Below are 25,280 nucleotides of genomic sequence, written 5' to 3' on the forward strand. Positions count from 1 at the left end.
ATGGCTTTATCGAACACCGGTTTCCTCGAACTTTTTTTGCATAAAATAAAAATAAAATTCCCTTTATTCATCCCATAGGGGAAATTTGTCTCTAGGGTCTATTCCAAGTGAAGACTGGAATAACCCAGACGTCAGCCGCAATGCAGCGCCGCAAATTGAGCTAGGGCGAGGTGACTTGCTCAAGGCCACACAACGCAGCGGGTAATCGAACTTGGTACCTTTCGGGTACGAAGCGAAGACCGTACCGCTGAGCCACGCATGTCCCGAGAGGTTCCAGGAACCCGTGCTTTATTCAGTGTATTAGGTCCTTCGCATTTACATATGGTTCTTCTCTTACTTTTCTACCAGGATATCTACCCCGACCCTCCTAATGGCCAACTAGTCCAGCTACATCGGGCTAGACCCTCTTCTCCCGTGCCTTCATCTACTCGCTCATATGGAAGATACGAAACTGAATTCCGCCCTGACTTTACCACTCACAAAAGAACTTACAATGGCGACTACCAACACGTTGACCAAAGTGACGCTGAAGTTTGACGATGGCTGTGCTGTTGGGGAAAAATATTTAAAATGACTCGTGATCTCCTATTTATAAGTGCAAGTGTGTACGCCAAGAGCTGTGTACAGGTCGACTAAGTACTAATTCCGCCTTTGCGTAAAAGTGATACAAGATAAACATGAAACTATGTCCAGAAATTGGCACTCACACATGGTTTTTGATTTCACATACGATCTCAATTTTATTTGTGCAATAGCGTTCCAAATTTGTGACGTCACTTCCTCTAAAAACAACTTTGTTCCCCTTGGAAATCGCTAAAACCGACAGGCCTTCCTCTCCAGAGATGTCGAGGATCAGGTGCAACATTGAATCCATTTTGCATAGAAACATTCGATGTGGAATTTCTAAAAGTGCTAAAAGATGCAGGTAGTAAAGTTCACCGATTGATTGTTTTTTGTTGAGCGTGGAACCAAAATGGCCATTTCTAGGCTGGAACGACGTCGAACTTTTTGCCCCTATTCAAGCAAGGGAACATTGTGAACTGCTTTATATTGAGAACCCATACTTGGTATAGTAGTGAGGAGCCCGGGTTGGCCGAGGCATATATGTGACCCATCGTCTCAAAACGGTATTAAGTCGGGATGGACCAGATACTAAAAAGTCAAATTATAGTTAAGCTGTTCAAAAATATAGAACGTTGGTATTTAGCACAGTAAAATATGATATTCCTTCTCTAAAAAGCATAATATATACTTAACACAAGTCTGATATTTCTGGCTACAGATTCCATTTTCAGCATCTTAATAATCCCGACGTAATACCGTTTTCAGACGAGGGATCACATATATAGAGCCGACATCCGGTCTGGTCTAGTGACGGTCAACCGGAATGACCCCTATGCCCCCTATATGCCTCAAGCACCAACGACAAGGTAGGTGATCCATTGGGGGTGGAAACTTGATGATTTTTGAAGCAGCGGGTCTGGCTGGCATCGTAAACGGGATCAGCTCCACAGTACAGCAAATACCAAAGCAATGATCAACGATTTACTCCTTTTTAACTAGTTAACTGCCGTAATCGTGAATTGGACTAATCCAATTTTTGGCCAGAAAACTCGCCCTTCAAATATTGATCTATTCAAATGACCCTCATCTTGGCAAAAACAAAAAACAAAAACAAACTCTCAAACCGGGGACTGAAGGAAGACTTCGCGAAATTCCAGCTTTGAGAGTTTTTGCCAAGACGAGGGTCATTTTATCGATCGATATTTGAAGGACGAGAATTCTGGCAAAAATTTTAAATACGTGTTGTTTTTTTTCCAGAATACGGCAGTTAACTGGTTAATACCACAGTATTTTGAATACTTCGACGCGGCTAACATTGACTTCTGTTCAGGATTTACCTCACAGTTGATATTCATAGAATGTAGGATTAACCCTTTCAGCAAGTCACCAAACAGGATGGACACAACAGCAAATATTCGATGATAACTTCACGTTGGTGGATTTAATGTTATACAAAGCTGCTAGAGGCTGTAGACTGTAAAAACTAAAACAACTCATAAACAAAAATGAGTATAACAGCTTCAAAAAGGGATAGAATACAAAATACGGAATATTTTGGGCTCAAAATCCTTCTTCAGCCAACAACAAAAATAACTCCGAGATCCTATTACAGAAAGGACAAATATTTCTCTGTCGTCGATCTGGTTTTTAACCCTCTCCATACCAAGTATAGGAAAATCGTCACATTCGTTACGATACAACCAACATTTTTCTTTTTCAAATTTATCTTGTACATCATAACATTTAAAGAAAATGAACAGTGTGTTGTAGAGCATGTTTTGCTAAAGGAATTATGTATCGCAAAAACTTACTGCCATTGTTTTTGAGTGATAAAAAAAAAAGAAATTGTGTTAGTTGGGTGTGACGTTTTTGGGGAAAATCCTGAAAATGGCTGGTAAGGAGAGAGTTAATTAAGGTATTTAAATTTATGTTTTCATTGCTTTTTTGTTTGTTGTTGGCTGAAGAAGGGTTATGAGACCAAATCGTTCCGGATTTGGTATTTTGTTATTTTCTGAAGCTGTAATATTCATATTTTGTTTGATACTGATGGTAGATTTTAATCACTAAATAGTGCATGACAAGTTTAAAGTTGTAATGGTGTCCTGATGCATAATATTTGGTTAGGGTTAACATCTACTTCATCTATCAATGCTAAGCACACATGAAACAAAATTATTGTCCCAACCAACTCCTCGCACAATATTATAAGAATGTTCAATAGTTATCGTAAACTCTGTTTTGCGTTCTTCATAATTAATTAAAAAACAAAAACAAACCCTGCTCCCAAAGGGTCAAAGGTTGTCTTGCAAATGATGGTGAAGATGATTCTTCTGTCGATCACTAAGATGGAGAGAGACAGATAGATAGGTAGATGGAGGGAGAGAGAGAGAGAGAGAGAGGGTGTGTGTGTATGTGAGAGAGAGAGAGAGAGAGAAGAGAGAGAGAGAGAGAGAGAGAGAGAGAGAGAGAGAGAGAGAGAGAGAGAGAGAGAGAGAGAGAGAGAGGAGTCAAAAGAGAGAATGAGGGACCGAGTTATCTATCTGAGAGCATAACATTATTAAGTGAAATATGCCCGCAATTATTCAGTTGTCTGAAGACGGGTTTTGAGCCAAAACGTTCCCTGTTTGGGAATTTATTCTTTTTTATTCGGAGCTGTAACATTCATTTTAATCCATTGTTTTGTGAGCAAAAACGAAACAAAATATTGTTATTTGAAATTAAGACAACATTTATTGATTATCTGCACAATCTGCTCTTTATTATTGACTGCATTAGAAATGAATCGTATGACAAGTCATTCACATTTATAATAGGAAACAATATTGTGAGGTCAAATACGGTTGTAATCTCCTTGAAGTTGTGAAACCAGTTCCTCCCGGAGGACACGATACATATAGTGTGCAACTGATCTTCTGGTCATTTTCTAGCCTAAATCATTACTGGTCGTCAATAAAGATCATCCATCCTCGCATTTTACGCCTCGTAATCATAAGCATGCAAGATATGAAGTGAATAGAAAAGTGCCAGAAGACAATAGAGAATAAAAATTTTTCGCGGCGGTGGTGGGGTTTGAACCTGCGACCTTATTGGTACGACAACTCCGCCTGGCAGGTGAGAGCGTGGCTCTACCGTGTGAGCTATCCACGAACACAAAAATATTCGTTTCAAACCCAAAGTCATTACTAGATCCCTCTCTCACCCACTTCTTGAGACCGCCGATTCGTTCGTACACCACCATCGCGAATAATTTTGACCAGCAGTTAAGCTTAATAGCCAATATTCTCAACACAAACATATAACATAGAAACGATTGAGACATTGAGTATGCTCCGGTGTATGGGGTGAATTTTTAATTCAGAAAAGTGAGTGGAGCTACCAACATAAGTGCCTGCTCCACTCACTTTTCTGAATTAGTAATCATAAGCATATTCTATTCCCCCTGATACTAAAATAATTTTACCACCTTAACCCTCTCCTTACGAACTATAGGAAAATCGTTACATTCGTTACGATACACCCAATACTTTTCTTATTCAAATATCTTTTGTATATAGAATTTAAAGAAAATGAACAGTGTTTTGTAGAGCATGTTTTGCTAAAGAAATTATTTATCGCAAAAATGTTACTGCTATTATGTCTGACTGATAAAAAATATATTTTGTGTAAGTTAGGTGTGAAGTTTTGGGGAAAATCTTGAAAATGGCTGGTTAGAAGAGGGTTAAGAGTTAAGATTCAATATAGAACATATTATTCATTGTTAGTCAAAAGCAAGAGGTGCCTAAATGAGCCAATACGATGGAGACAAAAATAAAGTGAGTAAATGTTACTCAGATAAAAAGGGGACAACACAAAACAAACAACGTTTCGGCCATTGACATTCGTCAGGATACTGAAGGAAGAAGACACAATATAACAACAAGACAAAAAATATGAGGTTACAAAAAAAAATTACATTTTGTCAAATGTGAAAACAACGTTGTTCCATATTATATGAGTCACGTTTACTCACTTTATAAGTCTCTCTCCATCAATGTTAGTCCTCCGAGGGGCTAGTTGGTTACACTTCCAAAGACTTTTGAACCGGAAGACAGGAATATGTGGCCCACTTTACGTCACGACTTCTGCGTCCTATTTCTATTCATTGTACATTAATCACTCGTCATATTTATGTTAGCACAGCCTGGAGCTGTTGATTATATTATTATGGTCAAAACTTTAATGAAATATAATTTTACAATTTTACAATTACGAATATAATATTACAGATATATTGCAATGAAATGAGAATGTTTGTATAACTTGCATAATATTATTGTCATTTGTTATATATATAGTCATGCCTTTCTGCATTATAATCATTTCGTAAATTATTGAAAAATTAAATATAGTGATTAATTATTTTTATTATTATTATGTGATTATATACAAATCTTACCGCCATGTGTGCGTGTGACAAATTAGAGAGCTGGCACTGGTGTAAGATAAAGATCTGAAAAGCTTGAGTATATGAAACAATGTCAGACAAAGCAAGACAGAAAAATACAAGAAAAAATCATCTCACAAAAAGCTCGTCTGGTGAATAACAGTAATAACGGTACGTGTGAGTGAGTGAATGAATCTGAAGACCACAGGGGAAAAACGATCAAAGTCACATTTTTCATCTTTTGAGAAAATCAAAATTAAAGTTTGGAAACCCATTTGAAACGCCACATGATAATATGAATTGAAATGAATGTGAATTACTAAACGTATATATTTTGATCACAAGTCAGATGCATATAAAAACAAGCTCTTGGTTGATTTTAATACCAAATTATTGTGACATTAGAACAGTAAAGGTCTTTCGGACTTTGATCGATTTTCCCCTCTGGCGGCCTTCATGTGTGTTTGTGTGTGTGCTTATGAGTGTGTGAAAAGAATAAGGTCACAATTAGAGACATTTTAGAAACCAAATTTTGCCTCAAATAATTTTTTGTTAGTACACGATGTATTTTTTTATTCCATTCTTCATGTATGAATGGATGATCGTCCAGTTATACAAAAAGCGACAAACTTGATGTAAATAGCATGGGAGATTGAAAATATTACTTAGACTATGTATATATATATAACGAGACATTAATTGCAAAAAAAAAAAAATTATAGACCATCAAGGAAGGTAACACTGTGTCGGGTTTGTCAATATTATTTAGAAAGCACCACATCACTGTGTTGCTGCTAGCTCTAACAAAAAATAGATACAGCATAATTTTCCTCTTTGCGACTATAGTAATACCTCAAATATCAATAGAATACGAGTACGATTACGAAGACGATAATTGATTAATGGATAAATAAATAAGCAAATAAATAATTAGATAAATAGATTCTCTTTATTAATTACCAAAGGGAAATGTGTGTTTAAGGTCTAGTCCAATGGAAGACTAAAATAACCCAGGCGTTAGCCGACCGTAATTTGTTGGTAAACTGCCCAATATTATAACCTTTTACGTGACACATAATGATAGACATTTTGATTAAATAGCAATTTTTTTTATTATATGCGTGATTTAAGCTTTAACATGGGAAAGCGTGACTCAGCGGTCCGGTCATTACTTCGGTACCGAAAGGTACCGACTTTGAAAACCCGATGCGTTCTGTGCCCTTGAGCAAGTTACCTCGCCCTAGCCCAGTTTATTGCACTGCGGTTTGCGCCTGGGTTATTCCAGTCTTTCCTTGGAATAGAACCTAAATACAAATTTCACCTATGGGATGAATAATATTTGATAAATAGCATTACAAGCTAAAACAGACAAATTCATTTGAATAAAAAAAGTGGTTCTTTGAGAATGTTGTCAAAATGCGTGATTGTTGGTTGATTATTAAAGGCGCCTGTAATATACAATTATATAGATTATATGTAATATGATGAGTTATCAACATTTATTATTAGTAATACTTGCACGTGTATAAAAGTGACATTTTATTTCATCATCATCATCATCATCATCATCATCATCATCATCATCATCATCATCATCACTATCATCATCATCATCATCATCATCATCATCATCATCATCACCATCATTATTATGGATAAAGGGGAAACCCGAAACGCCCAAATTGTAAGTCTTCGATTATTTAATTGAAGATTCAATAATTCAATTTCATGCAAGCTTCAAGCAGTACGTTTTCATTGTCCAATATTCCTCACTTGATTAATCTTATTGGGATGATCATGACCTCATTAATTAATGGCCATCCTATTGAGACGGTCTCCATGTTGAGACGTCTTGTCTACATTGGGGACTCCATTTGAGACGACACGTCCTTATATCAGACGTGTTCATCTAAAACATCTCATCTCAACCGATCTGAGATATAAGATGAATGTTTAGAATGTATATATGTGACCCATCGTCTCAAAACGGTATTAAGTCGTGATGAACCAGATACTAAAAAGTCAAATTTTTAGTTAAGCTGGTCAAAAATATAAAACGTTGGTATTTAGCACAGTAAAATATGATATTCCTTCTCCTCTAAAGAGCATATTAACTCAACGCAAGTCTGATATTCCATTTTAAGCATCTTAATAATCCCGACTTAATACCGTTTTGAGACGAGGGGTCACATATATAAAATGGAGCATATTATGAAGAATAGGTCATGAAAAGAGTGTCGCATAATTCTTGTCTATGGTTGAAGATAGCTCTGTTGGAATTGACGCAACAATTATGTCAGTTTTCTAATTGTCAATATTTCAACTTTATTCATTGCTTGCATCTTTTGCTTTTTTATGGTTAGTATTACAACGAAATTATTGCAAAGAAAACCGACAAAAATATTGATTGAATTCTTCATTAATAAAATAAATAATAATAATATCTCCGTATCATCTCATCACGAACAAACCTTCTTTGGCATTCTAATATTGTTAAAGAGAGAGAGAGAGAGAGAGAGAGAGAGAGAGAGAGAGAGAGAGAGAGAGAGAGAGAGAGAGAGAGAGAGAGAGAGAGAGAGAGAGAGAGAAATTTCGGTCGATTTAAATGACACTTGAGCCAAGGTCAAAAGGTGCCAATTTTTTTTCTCAAAATAAAAGTGACATAAAAGTCCATTCATGTTTCTATATGTGTAGCAAAAACCCTGTACTTCATGAATCAAAGGCCCTTTAGATAACTTTATGGTCTAACGCAGCATAATATCGTCAACAATACCTATAGGTTGCTGGTGTTACCTGTGACCGGTGACACTAAAATGAGACAAAAAACTCAATAACCAAATGATTTTTGTTGAGTATCAAACTTTATTTAGTACGTTATAGGCAAAAAGACACAATCAACAACAATCATAGTACAATAATATTACCAAATATTGGAGAAAATGTTGCTTTTTGGTGTCATCGGTCACAAGCAACATAGAATGCAAATATATTATTTCATAAAAATGTTTGTACATTAACAACAACAACAATATTGCATATGCGTATTACCAGCAATGTTCAGAAACTTTTGGAATAAAATGTTGGGAAATAATGTGACCAAAGCATATCTTATTTAGCGACATTGTGTCACTTGTGACATTAGACCGATGACACCATTACTTATGTCACAAGCAATACCAAATTGCAATTTCGACAATATATCATTAATTTCGGTCAAACCAGTGTAATAACCACAGTTAAATATGGAATTTAATAATATTTCAGAAACCAAAGACTTCAAAAATAGAAATATACATGGAAATTAGAGCATCTGAATGTGACTTGTGACATAAGACCGGTGACACCATTACTTATGTCACAAGCAACACCAAATCACACTTTCGTCCATAATATATCATTATTTTCAGTCAAAAAATCACAATAACCTACTCTAAAATGAAATTCAATAATATTTTAAGAAACAAAATACTTTCAAATTGGAAATATACTTAGAAATTAGTAATACCATTGTTGCTATTACTTTGGTCAAAATCGGCACTAGAACGAAATTTTGCCTCAATAAATCAAGAATAGCAACTGAACACATGTAATATAGCCTGTTAAATGTAATTCAATGACATTTCAAGCTTTGAAGAACATGAAAACAGAAATATACATTAGAAACCTCAAACTTAAGTGTCACCTGTGACATTTTAAACCAATGACACCAATGGTCACAAAAAGTACCAGAAGTCACACAAACACTAGATAAATATCAGCCATGGTAATGAATTCATGTAACCATACTGTAACATCCGCCCTACTGCTCAAATCTGCTAGTTTGTAGTAATTTAGTGTGTTAATAGTAAATCAAATCAAATTTCTTGACAACCCTTCTTTTATCTGGATTCGTCAAAAGCTTGAGTTTTGTCTTTATCTTGATTGATACAACCCTGAAACATAAAAAATTAGAATTACAAGGAAATAATTAACTGTGTCAAAATCACAGTCTTATGTGAGATGTCATAATATCATATTTGTAAATAGAATAACAGCTGAAAACATAATTTTTTGGTGGCACTTTATAATATCCAATATCAAGTGTTGCTTGTGACAATGTAAAATAGCGATGACACCAAAGTTCAACTTACCTTTTCTGCCTGGAGCCACGCTGGAAAGGCAAATGAAAGTGCTGCACTTCAAAGATTGGTAAGAAGGGTGGATCAAAATTGCGAATCGCCATTTAACGAAACAAACTTCCACGTGTTCACGCATGCCGTGTTGCTTGTGACAAATGACACCAAAACCAATAAACCTCAATATCGGCACAACGGTATACATTTACTCCAAGATTTGAGTTCAGATAGAAAATCTATGCTATTTTCTCATAATAAAAGATTTTATAAACATTAAACATGAGCTTTAAATTTTCGTGTCGAGTCTTAGTATTGTGCTGTGTTTGATGACACCAAAGGTCACAAGCAACACCAACTTTTTAAGAACTCTATAGAAACTTAATCAGATATGTAATATACTGCAATTGCGTTTAAAAGTAAATTTTGACTTTATACTATTAGTCAAACTTCAATCACGTGAGCTAAAACATCACATTTAATTTCTACATGATTTCTAAAAAGATGATGCGTTGACCTCGTTTTAAGCACATGCCAAACAGCATTCAAATTTCACTTTCAAGTTGTTTATTTCATATTCTGTTGAACAAAGTATGTTGAGCTATCTCATTTTATCTCTTCTTCATATTATCAATTGATTACAAGCATTAACCCAATGAAAACAGCCCATAATTAAGTAAAAATCAAATTTTCTGAACACTGGTATCAGGCGGGCACCTTTTGACCTTGGCTCACTTATCTTGACAAAACTCTCAAACCTGGGACTTCGCGAATTCCGAAGTTCGAGAGATTTTGCAAAGATGAAAGCCATTTCAAACGATCGATATTCAGAGGACGATATTTTTGGCGACATTGTTTTTATCCAGTCCGAGTACGGCAGTCAGCTTCTTAAGTCAGGTCCAAAATAGGCTTCAACAGTCGTGGCGTCACTTCCCTCGTAATGATGCATAGTAACTTAGTAACTGGTTCTAAACTGTCTGAACAATGGCGGACGCCCATATGAAAAACTTCTCCAACGAGCATAAAAGTGTATCAAGATGAGAAAAACATTATAAATCTGTTCATGTTTTGACTTTTATACATTCTGTTCACATGACATGTGAAAAGGTTCTAGCCAGCACGAAGGATAAGAAGTACCGATGTTCTTTGTCTGGAACCAAGTTGCTTGTTGCTGGGCGGCCGTGACATCAGACTATTGGATCCTAATGTGAGTTAGGCATCGCGCTTCGTTTATAATAATATACACAATAACGGGTCATACTATAAATATGATGTGGACATTTTGTTGTAAAGACTGGTACTGTCAAATATAAACAACAACGAAAAAAAAATAGAATAGTAGCTTCAATATAATCTACAAAGACAAAATAATGAGAACGTTTCGGGTTTCCCCTTTGCCAAAAATTACGATGAATGAGGCACTAAAGACGAATTTCTATTAGATGAACTCAATTTCCCAAAAGTCACCTGTCAGGAACAAACATCTCCAGACCGACTAGGGACGAAATTTGGATGACGAGATCAAATGATGCCCTTATCAATTCCCTCAGGCCATCTTCTATCAGACTATGGAATCTTATACCGTCTGATGCAGCGGAGTCAAACAGTCCTGATATTTTTAATCGTTTGCTATCATTTTGTATTCAGTGGAATCTTTAAGCACAAACGTTTAAGATATCATACGTTCAGTAATCGTTCATTAATATATATTTTTCTCCTAATTTAGTTTAAATCAAATGTAGTTCGGCCCTCAACATCGAGGTTTCTAAAAAACAAAGAAGAAGAAGAAGAAGAAGAAGAAGAAGAAGAAGAAGAAGAAGAAGAAGAAGAGAAAAGAAGAAGAGAGAAGAAGAAGAAGAAGAAGAAGAAGAAGAAGAAGAAGAAGAAGAAGAAGAAGAAGAAGAAGAGAAGAAGAAGAGAAGAAGAAGAAGAAGAAGAAGAAGAAGAAGAAGAAGAAGAAGAAGAAGAAGAAGAAGAAGAAGAAGAAGAAGAAGAAGAAGAAGAAGAGAAGAAGAAGAGGAGGAGGATGAAGCAGAAGAAGAAGAAGAAGAAAAAGAAGAAGAAGAAGATGAAGCAGAAGAAGATGAGGAAGAAGTAGAAGAAGAAAGATTATAATGATGATGATAGTGATGATGATGGTGTTGATATTGATGATGATGATGATGATGATGATGATGATGATGATGATGATGATGATGATGATGATGATAAGTTAAGAGCATAGTGTTGTTGAGGAAATCCGAAATATGCGAATCATATGTCTTTGTAAATTATATCGAACATTCTATTCAACCCTTTCATTGTTATTTACTTATCTCAGTTTCAAATCAGCAACATGTCCATCAAATCTATAACAGAATATTTTTTGTGGAAATTGTTTGTTTTTCCATACCATTGTACATAAATCATTCTGTGTTGTTACAATCATTTAGACACCTCCATTTATTTATAAATGTGTTTTGATATTCTAATTGATTGTGTTCATTTTGGGGGATTATTTACTAGCGTTATTATGGTCTTGTGGTATGACACTCGCTTACGGATCGAAAGGTCCTGGGCTCGGGCCTTGCTCGGCGCTTAGTTAAGTCGTTGTTTAAGGCTTTTTACTCATATTCTCTCACCGTACTCAGGTGTAAAATAAGTACATGGCCGTTAACAGAGTTGTCTCAGTCAACAACAAAATGTAATCTCGCCTAACTTGCGTCATGACTCGTTCTATTTGTTACGTGTTGCTGTTTGTTAGGGACCCCTTTTAAAGCGCTTTGAGCACGTTTAGTGGAAATTGCGCTATATCTATAAATGCTCCAGTTTATTTTAGCGTCTTGGAAACATTTAATTGCTAGTCTCGCCCTCAGAAAACAGGAGACAGACACATTTCTAGATCACCGGTCAGCTGTCTCCACGAATCACGATCCTCTGCGGTGCGCATGAAATCTGTGTGGCCATTCTCATGTTATTTAAATAATTTCTAGATAAAAGATTCAAATTATCTAATCAAAAAATCTCTTTGTCCGAATGTTTTTAGTATGTCTGTGAGCCACGAATACTGCAATAGGCGAGGAACCTTGATCTCATATTATATAATTCATGAATCCCCTGGGTGTTTTCACAATAATTCATGTTTAAACCACAGGGATAAAAGACGCCACATATCTCACTGAGAAAACGAAATTTTAAATTTTCGAAGCATTTCTTCTTCATTGGTTAGGTATTTTGGTGTCAAAATAATTAAGTAGGACGGAAACCCACAGGCCTGTCATCCAAGCGTTGTGGCTTGTGCACGTAAGTTGGTGCGACTGATTGTTGATAATTGTGACACTCGTAGGAACCATCCAGAAGAAAAGAAAAGAGAATAGAATTTTGTTTTTCAAATAAATTCGACTTTGAACCTATTTGTCTGGGTCATTTTCCAACTAGACATAATCTCATGTGTCCAGTCGTCTCCAAAAAAAAAAAAAGTGAGCGTTTTATATAGCGCGATATCAACTAGACGTACTAAAAGCGTTTTACAAAGGGTCCCTAGCCAACAGCAACAGTTAACATGTAGAACTTGTCATGACGCCTAATAGGCGATAATATTACAATTTTTTTTCGGACAGAGACAAAGCTGTTAAAGGCCAGTTACTCATTTTACACCTGGGTACGGTGAGAGAATGGGAGTAAAGAACCTTTTACAAAGACTCAACTATGCTCTGAGCGTGGCACGAACTCAGGACCTTCCGATCCGAAAAGGGTCGATGGTGATATATTAGTTTATGTATGTATTATAAATTTCTTTATTATGTCTGTAATTGTTTGGTTACGTATCTATGTATTTATCTATGATGGTTTCATTTGTTGATGTATTTATCATTATATCGTATTGTGACATCTTTGTCTAAGAATATCATTTGTAGTTGTAATTAGTACCATCGTTGTCATAGAAGCACCAAGATCTCGTTTTGTTATCTATATTATGCTAGTACCATCATTATACTCTGATATTATTTGTTATCGGCATAATTATTATCTCGATTATCATCATCATCATCATCATCATCATCATCATCATCATCATCATCATCATCATCATTATCATCATCATCGCCGTAGTCGCCATCATCATCATCATCAGCATCATCATCATCATCATCATCATCATCATCATCATCATCATCATCATCATCATCGCCATCACCATCACCATCATCATCATCATCATCATCATCACCGACGTCGACATCATCATCCTCATCATCATCATCACTACCACCACCACCATCAACATCACCATTGAGACCATTTTTCAATAGCATGACAGTGTCCTGACATTAAAATACCGTTTCAAATAATCATCTACAACTATCACCATCCACATCAACATTATTATCAACTTCGTCAATAACCTCGTTCATACGAGAAGTAGCCCATCAGAGTCAGGAGATCCGTGTGGCCGGAGTTTATCCCCGTTTTTATAGCAAGACACGACAATAGCAATTGCTTACTATACTTTAGATAGGACGCTCGTCTATCGCAAAGTCCTTTAAGTCTCAGTTAACAGAGTTCAGATTTCATGCGCACCGCAGAGGATCGTGATTCGTGGAGACAGCTGACCGGCAAAGTGCTCATGAGCACAAGCTACGATGGATGATGAACATAGTTAGCTGCCACCCAATGACTGCTGGGTCCTGAGACGGCAGAGCATCTAGTCGAAAGGTGTGTTGTGACGATGCTACCAGGCGGGTTTGCGACGGTGCACGAATGCGGACCGGGCTTTGCTGATTGGGTCGATCGTTAACATCATAGTGTGAACCATAAGAGGCTGCTGCTGGGTGGTCGGAAGGGGTGTCAGAAAAGAAAATCGACTTTACCCAGAATCGAACGGGGTCCCTGAGAAGGGAGTGAGTGCTCTATCAACTGAGCTACCGTGAACCCTTTTCATCAACATATGTGCGGCTATGTGGTTTAGTGGTATGACACTCGATTTCGGATCGGAAGATCCTGGGTTCGAGCCTCGCGCTCGCGCATAGTTGAGTCCTTTGAAAAGGCTCTTTACTCACATTCTCTCACCGTACTCAGGTGTAAAATGAGTACATGGCCGTTAACAGCGTTGTCCTTGTCCGAAAAATTGTATTATCGCCTAACAGGTCCTACATGTTGCTGTTGACCAGGGACCCCTTGTAAAGCCCTTTGAACACATTTAGTGGATATTGCGATATATAAAGCTCTTTTTTCCCCTTTTTTTAAACCCTTTTCATAATTCACAATTGTGATCGAATTATTTATTATTACTTTTCATTACCATAACCGTTTACCTCTATTATTATCACCATTATGTATTTATTATTATAAATTTTTAAAATGTTGGATATTTCATTATTTAACGAAATACGAAATATGAAGCATATTAATTTTTTTTTATATGTGTGGGGTAATTTGATCCTACAAAGCATAATCAAATTATGTAAATTGATGTTCATTATTTAATATTGCTATATTATTATTATATCGTTTCCACCTTCCAACCATACAAATTTGTATCTACCTGTAAGATTTATTGATTGATTTATCACCGAATATAACGCATTTTTCATCATTTGATATTGTGAGTTACATTATCATTATTAATGTTATATCCTACTGCCCTGTCATCGAGGGCATTTCTGTATATTTATACATTACCAAAAACAAAGGAATAAAAGAATGTCTGTTTGTTTGATTGAACAATAGGGATCAAAGGTGTGATGTTAGAAAAAACTGGTTCAAATCTCATTGGAAGTGTAAAACCACTTTTTCGGAGGACTGGATACATATCTTGTGTAACTGGTCTCATATCTGAGTGATGGCTTCTTATTTTCTAGTATAGAATATACTGGTCGCCAATAAGATCATCCATCCTCGCTCATTAATTTACATCCCGTAATCTGCACAAACACCATGCTACTAATTTTATAGTTAGGCCTCCTTATTATTCAATATGAAACCTATTTATTGTCAGTCCTCCTGAAATATTGGTACATACACACTTCCAATGATTTGGGGACCGGAAGAGTTGAACGTGTGACGACACGACTTTCCTGCCCTATTCTGAGTTAAATTATTACATTATACCTACTTTGTCATCTAGCTCATTGTCTGTAAATTTTTCATTACCAAACAAAAAAAAAACAAACAAAAGAATAAGACGATGCGTGTGTGCTTGAATCGTTTGGAAGTGATAGGAAATAGACTGTTTGAATCATCACATTATCATGTCATATTATCATTTATATATAAATATAAAGTAATAAAACAAATAATTTCCTTTTTAAATTCCACGTTAATTTTTATTTTATTTTACGGCTATAATTTGGTCTTGTCGTTTGACACTCACCTTTGAATTGGAAGATCTTGGGTTCTTTGAGTGCCGCACATTTGAGTCATTGAAAAGGGCTCTTTACTCACATTCTCTCACTGTACTTAGGTGTAAAATGAGTATCTGTCCGTTGATAACATTGTCTTAGTTGGGAATAAAAATTATACTATCGCCTTCATGTCTCGTCTTAAAGGCTCCATACACGCACGGTTTTGATAGGCGTCCGAACCACGATCAGGCAAACCGGGGTGAAAACGCAATGTGTGTGGCCAAATACCTGGCCGATAAACCTAGGTACGGTCGATCGCCCGCACAGCCCGCTTTGCTTAAAGCCCCCCATAGACGCCGACATCCGCTGGTAGCGGGACGGATGACCTATCGCTTTGACCCCATCCCTGCGTTTATCGCAGATGATTTTTGCCCACATACGGGGAGATATTTTTTTTTAGGCGATCGGCGATCGGGGGCGTGGCACTATAAAAAAGTGGACAATTCTTTTCGGATTTTCGATGTTTTCACGTCGGATTCGTGATCAGCGTCAAATTTACAATAGGTTTGATACTAAGAACTGTGTGTTTACTCCAAAAATTGGTGAAATTAGAAATAAATTTTAATTAATAGTGAGGCTATGTGGCCGACAGAACCGATCCCAGTTACTGTCTGTTATTCTATCTTTCGTCTTGCCACAATAGTGATTACTTCTCACTAAATTATATCAATTAGACTGTTGAAGGAACGAAATTGACATCATTCCACTCTTTGTTATTGTATTAAGGCAGTCATTTTGGTAATTAATTCTCACTAAATTATATCAATCAGACTTTTAACGTTCAAGGTTACTCGTAGTTTTGTATGACGGTACGTTATTTCCGACTGGTGGATGTTGCGAGCATTTTACCTAAACTCATAGCATCAATAACCGTCCAAGATATTCGCATCATATGTAGCAATAGCTATAATAATCTAACATGTCGAGAGAGAGAGAGAGAGAGAGAGAGAGAGAGAGAGAAAGAGAGAGGGAGAGAGAGAAAGAGAAAGAGAGAAAAATTTACTTGCGCTATGTATACCGCTATATTCAATAAAGGTGCTCAAATCACTTTATAAGGGTCTTTGGCCAACATAAAAACATGTGAGACGAGACATGACTGTTAAGCGATATTGCAATTGTTTCCCGACAGAGACGACGCTGTAAACAGCGAGGTACTCATTTTAACAGTGAACAAGGTGAGAGAATGCGAGTAAAGAGCCTTTTCCAAGGACTCAATTATGCGCCACTCAGAGCGGGACTCGAATCCAGTACCGTCCGATCCAAAGGCGAGTGTCATTTCACAAGATCACATGCATAGCCGCACAAAAAAGTGATGAGAGAATAGATTCATATGTATTGAAGGAGGAGAGAGCGGATGGAGTGAGTAAAGTTCTTGGATATTTATAGAAGGAACCAAATTGACGTCACTCATCTCATTGTTATTGTTTTTTGACACCCATTTTTATGATTAGTTCTCATTAAAATATATCAGACTATAACGTTCAAGGTTCCATGTAGATCTTTGGGCTGGAGTGATATTTATGGCTGGCGGACTTTGTGAGTATTTTAATTTAACACAGAGCATCAATAGAAGGAATGAATTTGACGTTAGTCAACCCGTTGTTATTGCTTTTAGACAGCATTTTATAATTAACTTATCACTAAGTTATATCAATCAGACAATGAACGTTCGCGTTTGCAGTTTTGTGTGTTAATATGTTATACCCCGATGGAGATGTCGTGAGTATTTTTCCAATACGCATAACATCAATACATTTGCAATCCGATTTAAGTTTAAAAGCAACGTAGACCACGGAAATTTTTCCATTTTGTGGACAATAAAGATTTTGTATTTATCGTCATTATTATTATTATTATTATTATTATTATTATTATTATTATTATTATTATTATTATTATTATTATTATTATTATTATTATTATTATTATTATTATTTATTATTACTATTATTATTATTATTATTATTATTATTATTATTATTATTATTATTATTATTATTATTATTATTATTATTATTATTATTATTATTATTATTATTATTATTATTATTATAAAACAAATCGACAGTGTTCCCGTGGCAGGTTAAACGGGTACTCCTTGGGACTACTCGCATTCGCACCCCCCCCCCCCCCCCACCACCACCACCACCACACACACGCACACAGCTCTTTTCTTTTCTTTTTTTTTTTTTTTTTTGGGGGGGGGGGGCGTTGTATGTAGATTATAATTCAAGGTTACAATGCCCACCCCATTCCAAGGCTTTTTGGCATCTGCCAATCCCAAATGTCTGTGTCAAGGTCGACCGTCATGTCGCGTCAACGGGTGAGGAGGAAAAAAAAAAAAAAGAACTGGCATATTATTATATCATTACATTGAAAATTATGAAAACTATTTTTTATTTTGTATGAAATCCTTTATAAGTTTTACGATGAACAAGAACGAAACTTTTGCCATCTACCTCTTCCTGGCGCAACATTTATAAAAATATTATTAAAAAAAAATAATAACACAGCATTTATTTGGCGCAATATCCACGTGCTCAAAGCGCTTTACAAGGGGTCCCAAGGCAACAGCAATATTAGACTTGAAAGACGAGACATGACGCCTGTCAGGCGATGTGACATTTTTTCCCAACAAAGACAACGAACGGCCATGTTCTCATTTTACACCTGAGTACGGTGAGAGAATGTGAGTAAAGAGCCTTTTCCAAGGACTCAACTCTGCGCCACTCAGAGCGGGTCTCGAAACCTGAACCTTCCGATCCGAAAGCGAGAGTCATACCACTTGATCCATCACAAAACAGGAGGGGCACTTTTCTGTCGGCCACATAGCCTCAATATTAATTAAAATTTATTTCTAATTTCATCAATTTTTGGAGTAAAAACATAGTTCTTGGTATCAAACCTATTGTAAATTCGACGCTGATCACGAATCTGACGTCAAAACAGCGAAAATCCGAAAAAAATTGTCCAATTTTTTATACTGCCACGCCCCCGATCGCCGATCGCCTCGAAAAATATTAAGCAAAGCGGGCTGTGCGGGCGATCGACCGTACCTAGGTTTATCGGCCAGGTATTTGGCCACACACATTGCGTTTTCACCCCGGTTTGCCTGATCGTGGTTCGGACGCCTATCAAAACCGTGCGTGTATGGAGCCTCTTACATGATAAATGTTGCTGATGGTCACTTGCTGTGTCTTCTACCTCCAAATATCTGTTTTCCGAGTTGCTTTCTGTCTTTGGCTTTGAAAATTATTATTTAGTTTTGTCATGGCCCTTGCCGGAGACCTTGGCTGAGATGAAAACTGTCAAATGTAAAATATTATTCTTGGGAAGTGATATTTTATTTCTTGTAAAATCATCTATCTGTTTTGTAAATGTTTTGCAAACATTTGAGTGTGCTCCTCTTAGTTGAATTCTGTGGTAATGTCTGGTTGAGATGTTAAGGTGATCTCAAACTAAGTAGATTGGTGGTATGCTCCTGGAATCTACATATGTCCCCTATTTGAACAAATTTACCTTTGTCCTACTTTTTCTTGGGTTCAGGGCGCTAAGTTACGCATAATCACGGGCCATTTTCCAAACAAAAATTGTTTGAGCTTTTATATTGAGCAATATCCACTAAACGTCCTCAAAGCGCCTTACGAGGGGTTCCTAGCCAACAGCAACACTTAACATGCAGGCCGAGGTGTGACGCCTATTAGTTGAAAGTTGTGCGGTTATGTGGACTAGTGGTATGACACTCGCTTTCGGATCGGAAGGTCCTGGGTTCGAGCCTCGCGCTCGGCGCATAGTTGAGTCCTTGGAAAAGGCTCTTTACTCACATTCTCTCACCGTACTCAGGTGTAAAATGAGTACCTGGTCGTTAACAGCGTTGTCTTTGTCCAAAATATTGTAATATCGCCGAACAGGCGTCATGTCCCGTCCTACATGTTGCTGTTGACCAGGGACCCCTTGTACAGCGCTTTGAGCACATTTAGTGGATATTGCACTATATAAAGGTCAATTTAAAATTTAAATACAATTCTTCTGACATAGATGTCGCTGGTAATGATCAGGCACTCATTTTACACCGAGTACAGTGAAAGAATGTGAATAAAGATCCTTTTCCAAGGACTCAACTATGCGCCGCTCAGAACGTGGCTCGAACCCATGACCTTCCGGTCCGAAGTCGAGTTTCATACCACACGACTGCAAAGTGCATTTACCCAGATTAATCATTGTTAAAACGCCTTTTTAAAGGCCAGTTTAGGCGACTGAGACCAAATTTTTAAACATCTTTATATAGATAGTGTGCGCTTGACTAAGAAGCTCACAATAGTGTCATCCGGAAGTATAATGGACAGACACACAAAACTATGAGTAACCATGAACTTTTATAGTCTGGATAATACAGTGAAGTGAGAATTAGTTATAAACGTGGATGACAAAAACAATAACAAAGACCCGAGTGACGCCAAATTCGTTCTATCTATAGATTGTTCGAAGATGACGTCACTCAGGCCTTTGTTATTGTTTTTGCCATCCGCGTTTATGAGTTGTTCTCACTAAACTGTATTAACCAGACTATAAAAGTTCATGGTTAAACAGAGTTTGTGTGTTGGTCCGTTATACTTCCGGATGGCAATGTTGTGAACTCCTTGGCCAAGCGCATTCTATCTATAGATAGTATGCGCTTGGCTTAGAAGCTCATAACATTGCGATCCGGAAGTATAACGGACCAACACACAAAACTGTGTGTATCCATGAACGTTTATAGTCGGATTAATACAGTTCAGTGAGCATTAAGTGATCATTACTCATAAACGCTGATGGCAAAAAAAAAAACCAAAAAAAAAACAAAGACCCGAGTGACGACAAATCGTTCTATCTATATTTTGACATTGAAATGACATGTCCGACGACCTATTTCTAACGTGAGGGGGAAAGTAAGTTTTCAACAAAAGTAGTCCTTCAAAGCGATTTGGCACATGGAGCCGGAGTTTATCCCGGTTTCTGTAGCGTAAAACGGACAACATCAATTGCTTGCTGACAGGACGCTGTATCGCGAAGTACTTTCCCCCAAATCTAACAGACTCAGCGACCCATTCATTGCTGGGTGGACAGCGAGGGATCTAACAACTGAGCTATCGGGACCCCCTGAGGAAGGTGAAATCTTTTTTTTAAATGTACGTTTTAACATATTGTTTAATAACTTCTAATTTGTGGGAGGGTGGGGGGGGGGGGGGGGGGGGGAGGGTTGTATATTTAGGGGCTGTTTTAGTCACCCCCATTCCACGTATTTATAATGAATAAAACTGAAGGGGAACAAATCAGGCTAATATTTTATTGTCGTTTTTGTAAGAGGAGAAAGAGAAAATTAATGATAGTAGATACATAATATAAGCATATTGGGACTATAAAATCAATGGGTAAAGGTTGTAAGAAATTTATACAAATTAGAAATCCGAAAGAATTAAAAAAACAACAAAACAAAACAAAAAACAAAAAAAAACAAAAACAAATGGAAAAAGAGGGAGAAAACAAGGATAGTAAAATAACCGTGTGTCCTTTCATAACAACACTGTTGTATAAAGGAAAATGCTTATAAAAGCTAAAGACAGGGGGGGGGGGAGGTTAAGGGGTCGTCAATCGTCAATGATACAAGCAAGTGAACAATTAATTTAATACTCAGAACTTAATGACATTGTAATTGTTCATAAACATGACTGTTTTAGTTACGATTGAAAAATAATGTTTCTAATACATAATCATATAACATAACATAATATAAAATAGCACAGTTAAGGTAAGCCATACATCAACGTCTTCACCATTATTACTGTTTACCATAGTCTGTAGTCATATGTACACGGAAATTAATCATGAAATAATAATATCTGTAAAATCTATAAAGTTCAGAGAGTATTTTCCCTTTAATAATATTGACTTACAAGTGGAGTACAAAAGAAAAGATATAACACATACACTCACTGTCTACGCATAATGGGGGTTATGTTGTCACTCCCCTACAGACCACGATGTCCAGGTTTCGAGTCCCGCTCTGGGTTCAGTCCATGGAAAAGGCTCTTTACTCACATTCTCTAACCGTACTCAGGTGTAAAATGAGTACCTGATCGTTAACAGCGTTGTCTCTGTCCGAAATAAAATGTAATGTTACCTAACATGCGTCATGCCTCGTCATATATGTTAAGTGTTGCTGTTGGATAAGGACTTCTTGTAAATCGCTTTGAGCATGTTTAGCGGATATTGCGCCAAATAATTGTTCAAATCAAGATTTTATTTTTATCTTTTTAATTTTATTTTTAATATCACGATTCTAATCAATACAGGTGAAATAGTTAACATCGAAATAGTTAACATCATGATCAGGATAACATTAAAACAATATTAACATTTATATACAATGATTGTCAAGTAGGATCATCTTATTCGATTATATTAACAAATGTGTTAGTTAACGTTAGTGTGTTAAAGTAAAGAAGTACCGAGTGGAAAGCATAAACATTTCCGTAACTGAGGTAGATGATTCGTATAGGTAATGTTACAGTGACAAGCTTGGAGACAATAATATTGGGTGATTTTGATATCGTTCAGGTTATATATCATAGCCAGCCATACACACCCATAACATTCTCTCTCAATCCAATTTACAAATATCATGTCAATTTCTTCCTGTTTAAAAAATCATTTGTTGTATCTCTCTCTTATATATATATATATATCTCTCTCACTCTCTCTCTCTCTCTCTCTCTCTCTCTCTCTCTCTCTTTCTCTCACTCTTCCTCAATCTCTATCTCTCTTTCTCTCACTCTTCCTCTATCTCTATATCTATCTCTCTATCTCTATCTGTCTATCTATCTATCTATCTATCTATCTCTATCTCTCTCTATCTCTCTCACGTTTTCTCTCTCTCTCTCTCTCTCTCTCTCTCTCTCTTTCTCTCACGCTTCCTCAATCTCTATCTCTCTTTCTCTCACTCTTCCTCTATCTCTATATCTATCTCTCTATCTCTATCTGTCTATCTATCTATCTATCTATCTCTATCTCTCTATCTCTCTCACGTTCTCTCTCTCTCTCTCTCTCTCTCTCTCTCTCTCTCTCTCTCTTTGATGTGATTTGCGATGAATTGCGTCTCCACCTCTTTTCATATATATTTACAAAATGATCCGTTCCACAATAAAGACTCACAGACATACGCATACGCATACACGCGCGCGCACACACACACACACACACACACACACACACACACACATTGAAACACGGCAAAACAGACACATATAACTAAAAGCTAAAACCCACGTGCACATATTTGCAGATCTGATAACAGAACGTAATTAAAATCTTGATATAACATTGTTGTATAATGGACACTAATTTGCGTTGGTTTGAGAGTATTTCCATAAACCTACAACAATGAGCCCATAACATTTTGGGTTATCAGACCTGCAAATAATTACACGTCGCTAAAACCAAAACTAACAGATCTTGACAGTAGCGAACATTAACACAATACTGATGACATTAGTTAATAGTAATGGTGTTTATAATTATTTTTTTAAAATGCATGAATGATTACAATTGTAATTGGCAATTCACAGCTGCTCCATATTAAGTTAGAATTAAATGGGTGGGTGGGGGGGGGGGGGGGGGGGGAACAAAGGCCTAGGGGAGTCATTGACCTCATCAATAAAATTCGTTCTAGTGATTATGCATGCTCAAAATCACGGACCGTACATCTGATTTTGTGGCCAATCAGAATACATGTACATTAAGATAATTGTATAGAAGATATCGCTTCTTTGTTTTCCTATGTCTTTCTTTATTGGAATATTTTGTATTTAGATCTTTTCGGCGACACCCAGACTTTTTGGTAATTTCAGAACGAGTAAAAAGGAAGATGAGGGAATATAAACATATTATTGGAAGTTGTAATTACAAGCACATAATAGAAAGCAAGACAAGAGTAGTGGGGACTTCATCATGGGCATAATGCCGCCTGGAAGGAACAAAACAAGAGGAGGTTTAAAAAAGAAAGGTATCAAATATCCACATGAACAACAAATAATATAGTGGAATCTGCCGGGATGCTATTCGTTCTCGTGTCCTAATGCGATCTCCGCCCACTGACTGGAACTGTCGCTGGATTTCGTTGATGCATTTTAGTGGGTTTTAATATAAATAGCAAGCCATCTAAATTATTATGTGTATACTAATAAATGATGGGATGTAAGATATTTCATTGTCAGAATTATTTTCAATAATTTTATTTAAAATTGGGAAATATAATGTTTTGCTCTGGGGCACAATTTGCTAAAAAGGTTAGTGGGCTTATATAAGATAAACTCGAAAATCCCAAGCATATATATATATATATATATATATATATATATATATATATATATATATATATATCAGCCAGGCAAGCATGCCATGTCAATTGGATCATCCTGAGCCTGGCTCTGACAGTGATCTTTTTATTCTGTTTACATCTGGTATTTCTTTTTAACTTATATCACTTTTCTCATTATTCATATAAATGCCCGCTCCAGAATTTTTCTGATATAACCTTGTAATGATAAAGAGTTTTCCCCACTGTGCATCGCATCGGTATATCATTCTATGTCTGAAATGCTGCAATTTACACACCTAGCTAGACTGTGATTCTGTGTTTACGTGACAACTTGATAAGGTAAACTTTGATTATAACTAATCAAAAGAAATAATTCATATTGATGTTTTAAATATTGAGGGTAAATCTTGTCAATTTACGTAATCTATGGAATATAAAGTGGATTCCTAAATGGTTTGAATTCCAAAAAGGAACGCATTTACAAGTGGTTAGAATTATCTTCAAAAAGTTATTCAATATTGGAATGTCTTTTCTGTTGAGATTTATCTTGAGACTGAATTTGCATTTGCAATTGGTAAACAATGTCACTTTATAAACACGCTGTACAACCTCCCCCCCCCCCCCCCAAACACACACACACGCAATCACAAAAAAAAAAAACCATTTTCTCTCTCTCTCTCTCTCTCTCTCTCTCTCTCTCTCTCGCTCTCTCTCTCTCTCTCACTCGCTCACTCACTCACTCACATACACACATACACACACACACACACACAGACACACACACAAATACAAATATGCATACGTATGCGAGCCAAGGATTAGCAGGAGGTAATCAATGAAATAATCAGAAAACCAGGCAGACCAAAAAAAAACCCCGGATATATTATATTTTTTTTCATTTAATTCTAAACACGAATATCTACAATATTGAACAATGCTTTTGAGATTCTTGTTTCACAGCAATATTAACAAGTATCCAGTTGATATTTGACCAATCAAAACACGGAATTTGTGACACACCTTCACACGTCGTGCTCGGGTACACATAGTTGGTTGTTTATAAACAATAACGTTGTTATTGTTTTCATACCGCCAGATGGGGGACTCTAGATAGCATACGATTTTCTCGATCATAAAAAAATAATATAAACGTTTAAGTTTACACATAGTGTTCTGTGTGGGTTGTGTAGATAGCATGCGCTTGGCTAAGAAGCTCACAACATTGCCATCCGGAAGTATAACCAAAGAGCGTGTAGGTAACGATTGTTATGTTACCAAGAGCTCTCACTTCCCGCTTTTGGTGAAGCCACGCATCTTCAGTCTTCTACTCGTATTTTCTTCATTGTATCAGTAAACCTAGCGCGCATGATACACGCGGAGCACACCCACCTCGCTGTCTCGCCTGGCACGCGACAATAGCATTGCGGTTAAGAGAAGTGAGA

General features: G+C 36.6%; 1 protein-coding gene across 2 annotated transcripts in view; it reads left to right on the top strand.

The window, feature by feature from the left end:
* LOC144968045 (glutamate receptor ionotropic, kainate 2-like) overlaps nucleotides 1–2,999 on the top strand; it is a 288,839-nt gene extending 285,840 nt beyond the window's left edge. For both annotated transcript variants that reach the window (XM_078906003.1, XM_078906004.1), the window contains exon 19: nucleotides 349–2,999. In XM_078906003.1, coding sequence (XP_078762129.1) covers nucleotides 349–537 — 189 coding nt within the window. In that variant the 3' untranslated portion in view covers nucleotides 538–2,999. The remainder of the gene's footprint in view (nucleotides 1–348) is intronic.
* The last annotated feature ends 22,281 nt before the right edge of the window (nucleotides 3,000–25,280 follow it).

The sequence above is a fragment of the Berghia stephanieae genome, chromosome 3 (genome assembly GCF_034508935.2).
Source record: "Berghia stephanieae isolate SIO BIC M18660-M18661 chromosome 3, UCSD_Bste_1.3, whole genome shotgun sequence".
In the NCBI taxonomy this organism is placed as follows: Eukaryota; Metazoa; Mollusca; class Gastropoda; order Nudibranchia; family Aeolidiidae; genus Berghia; species Berghia stephanieae.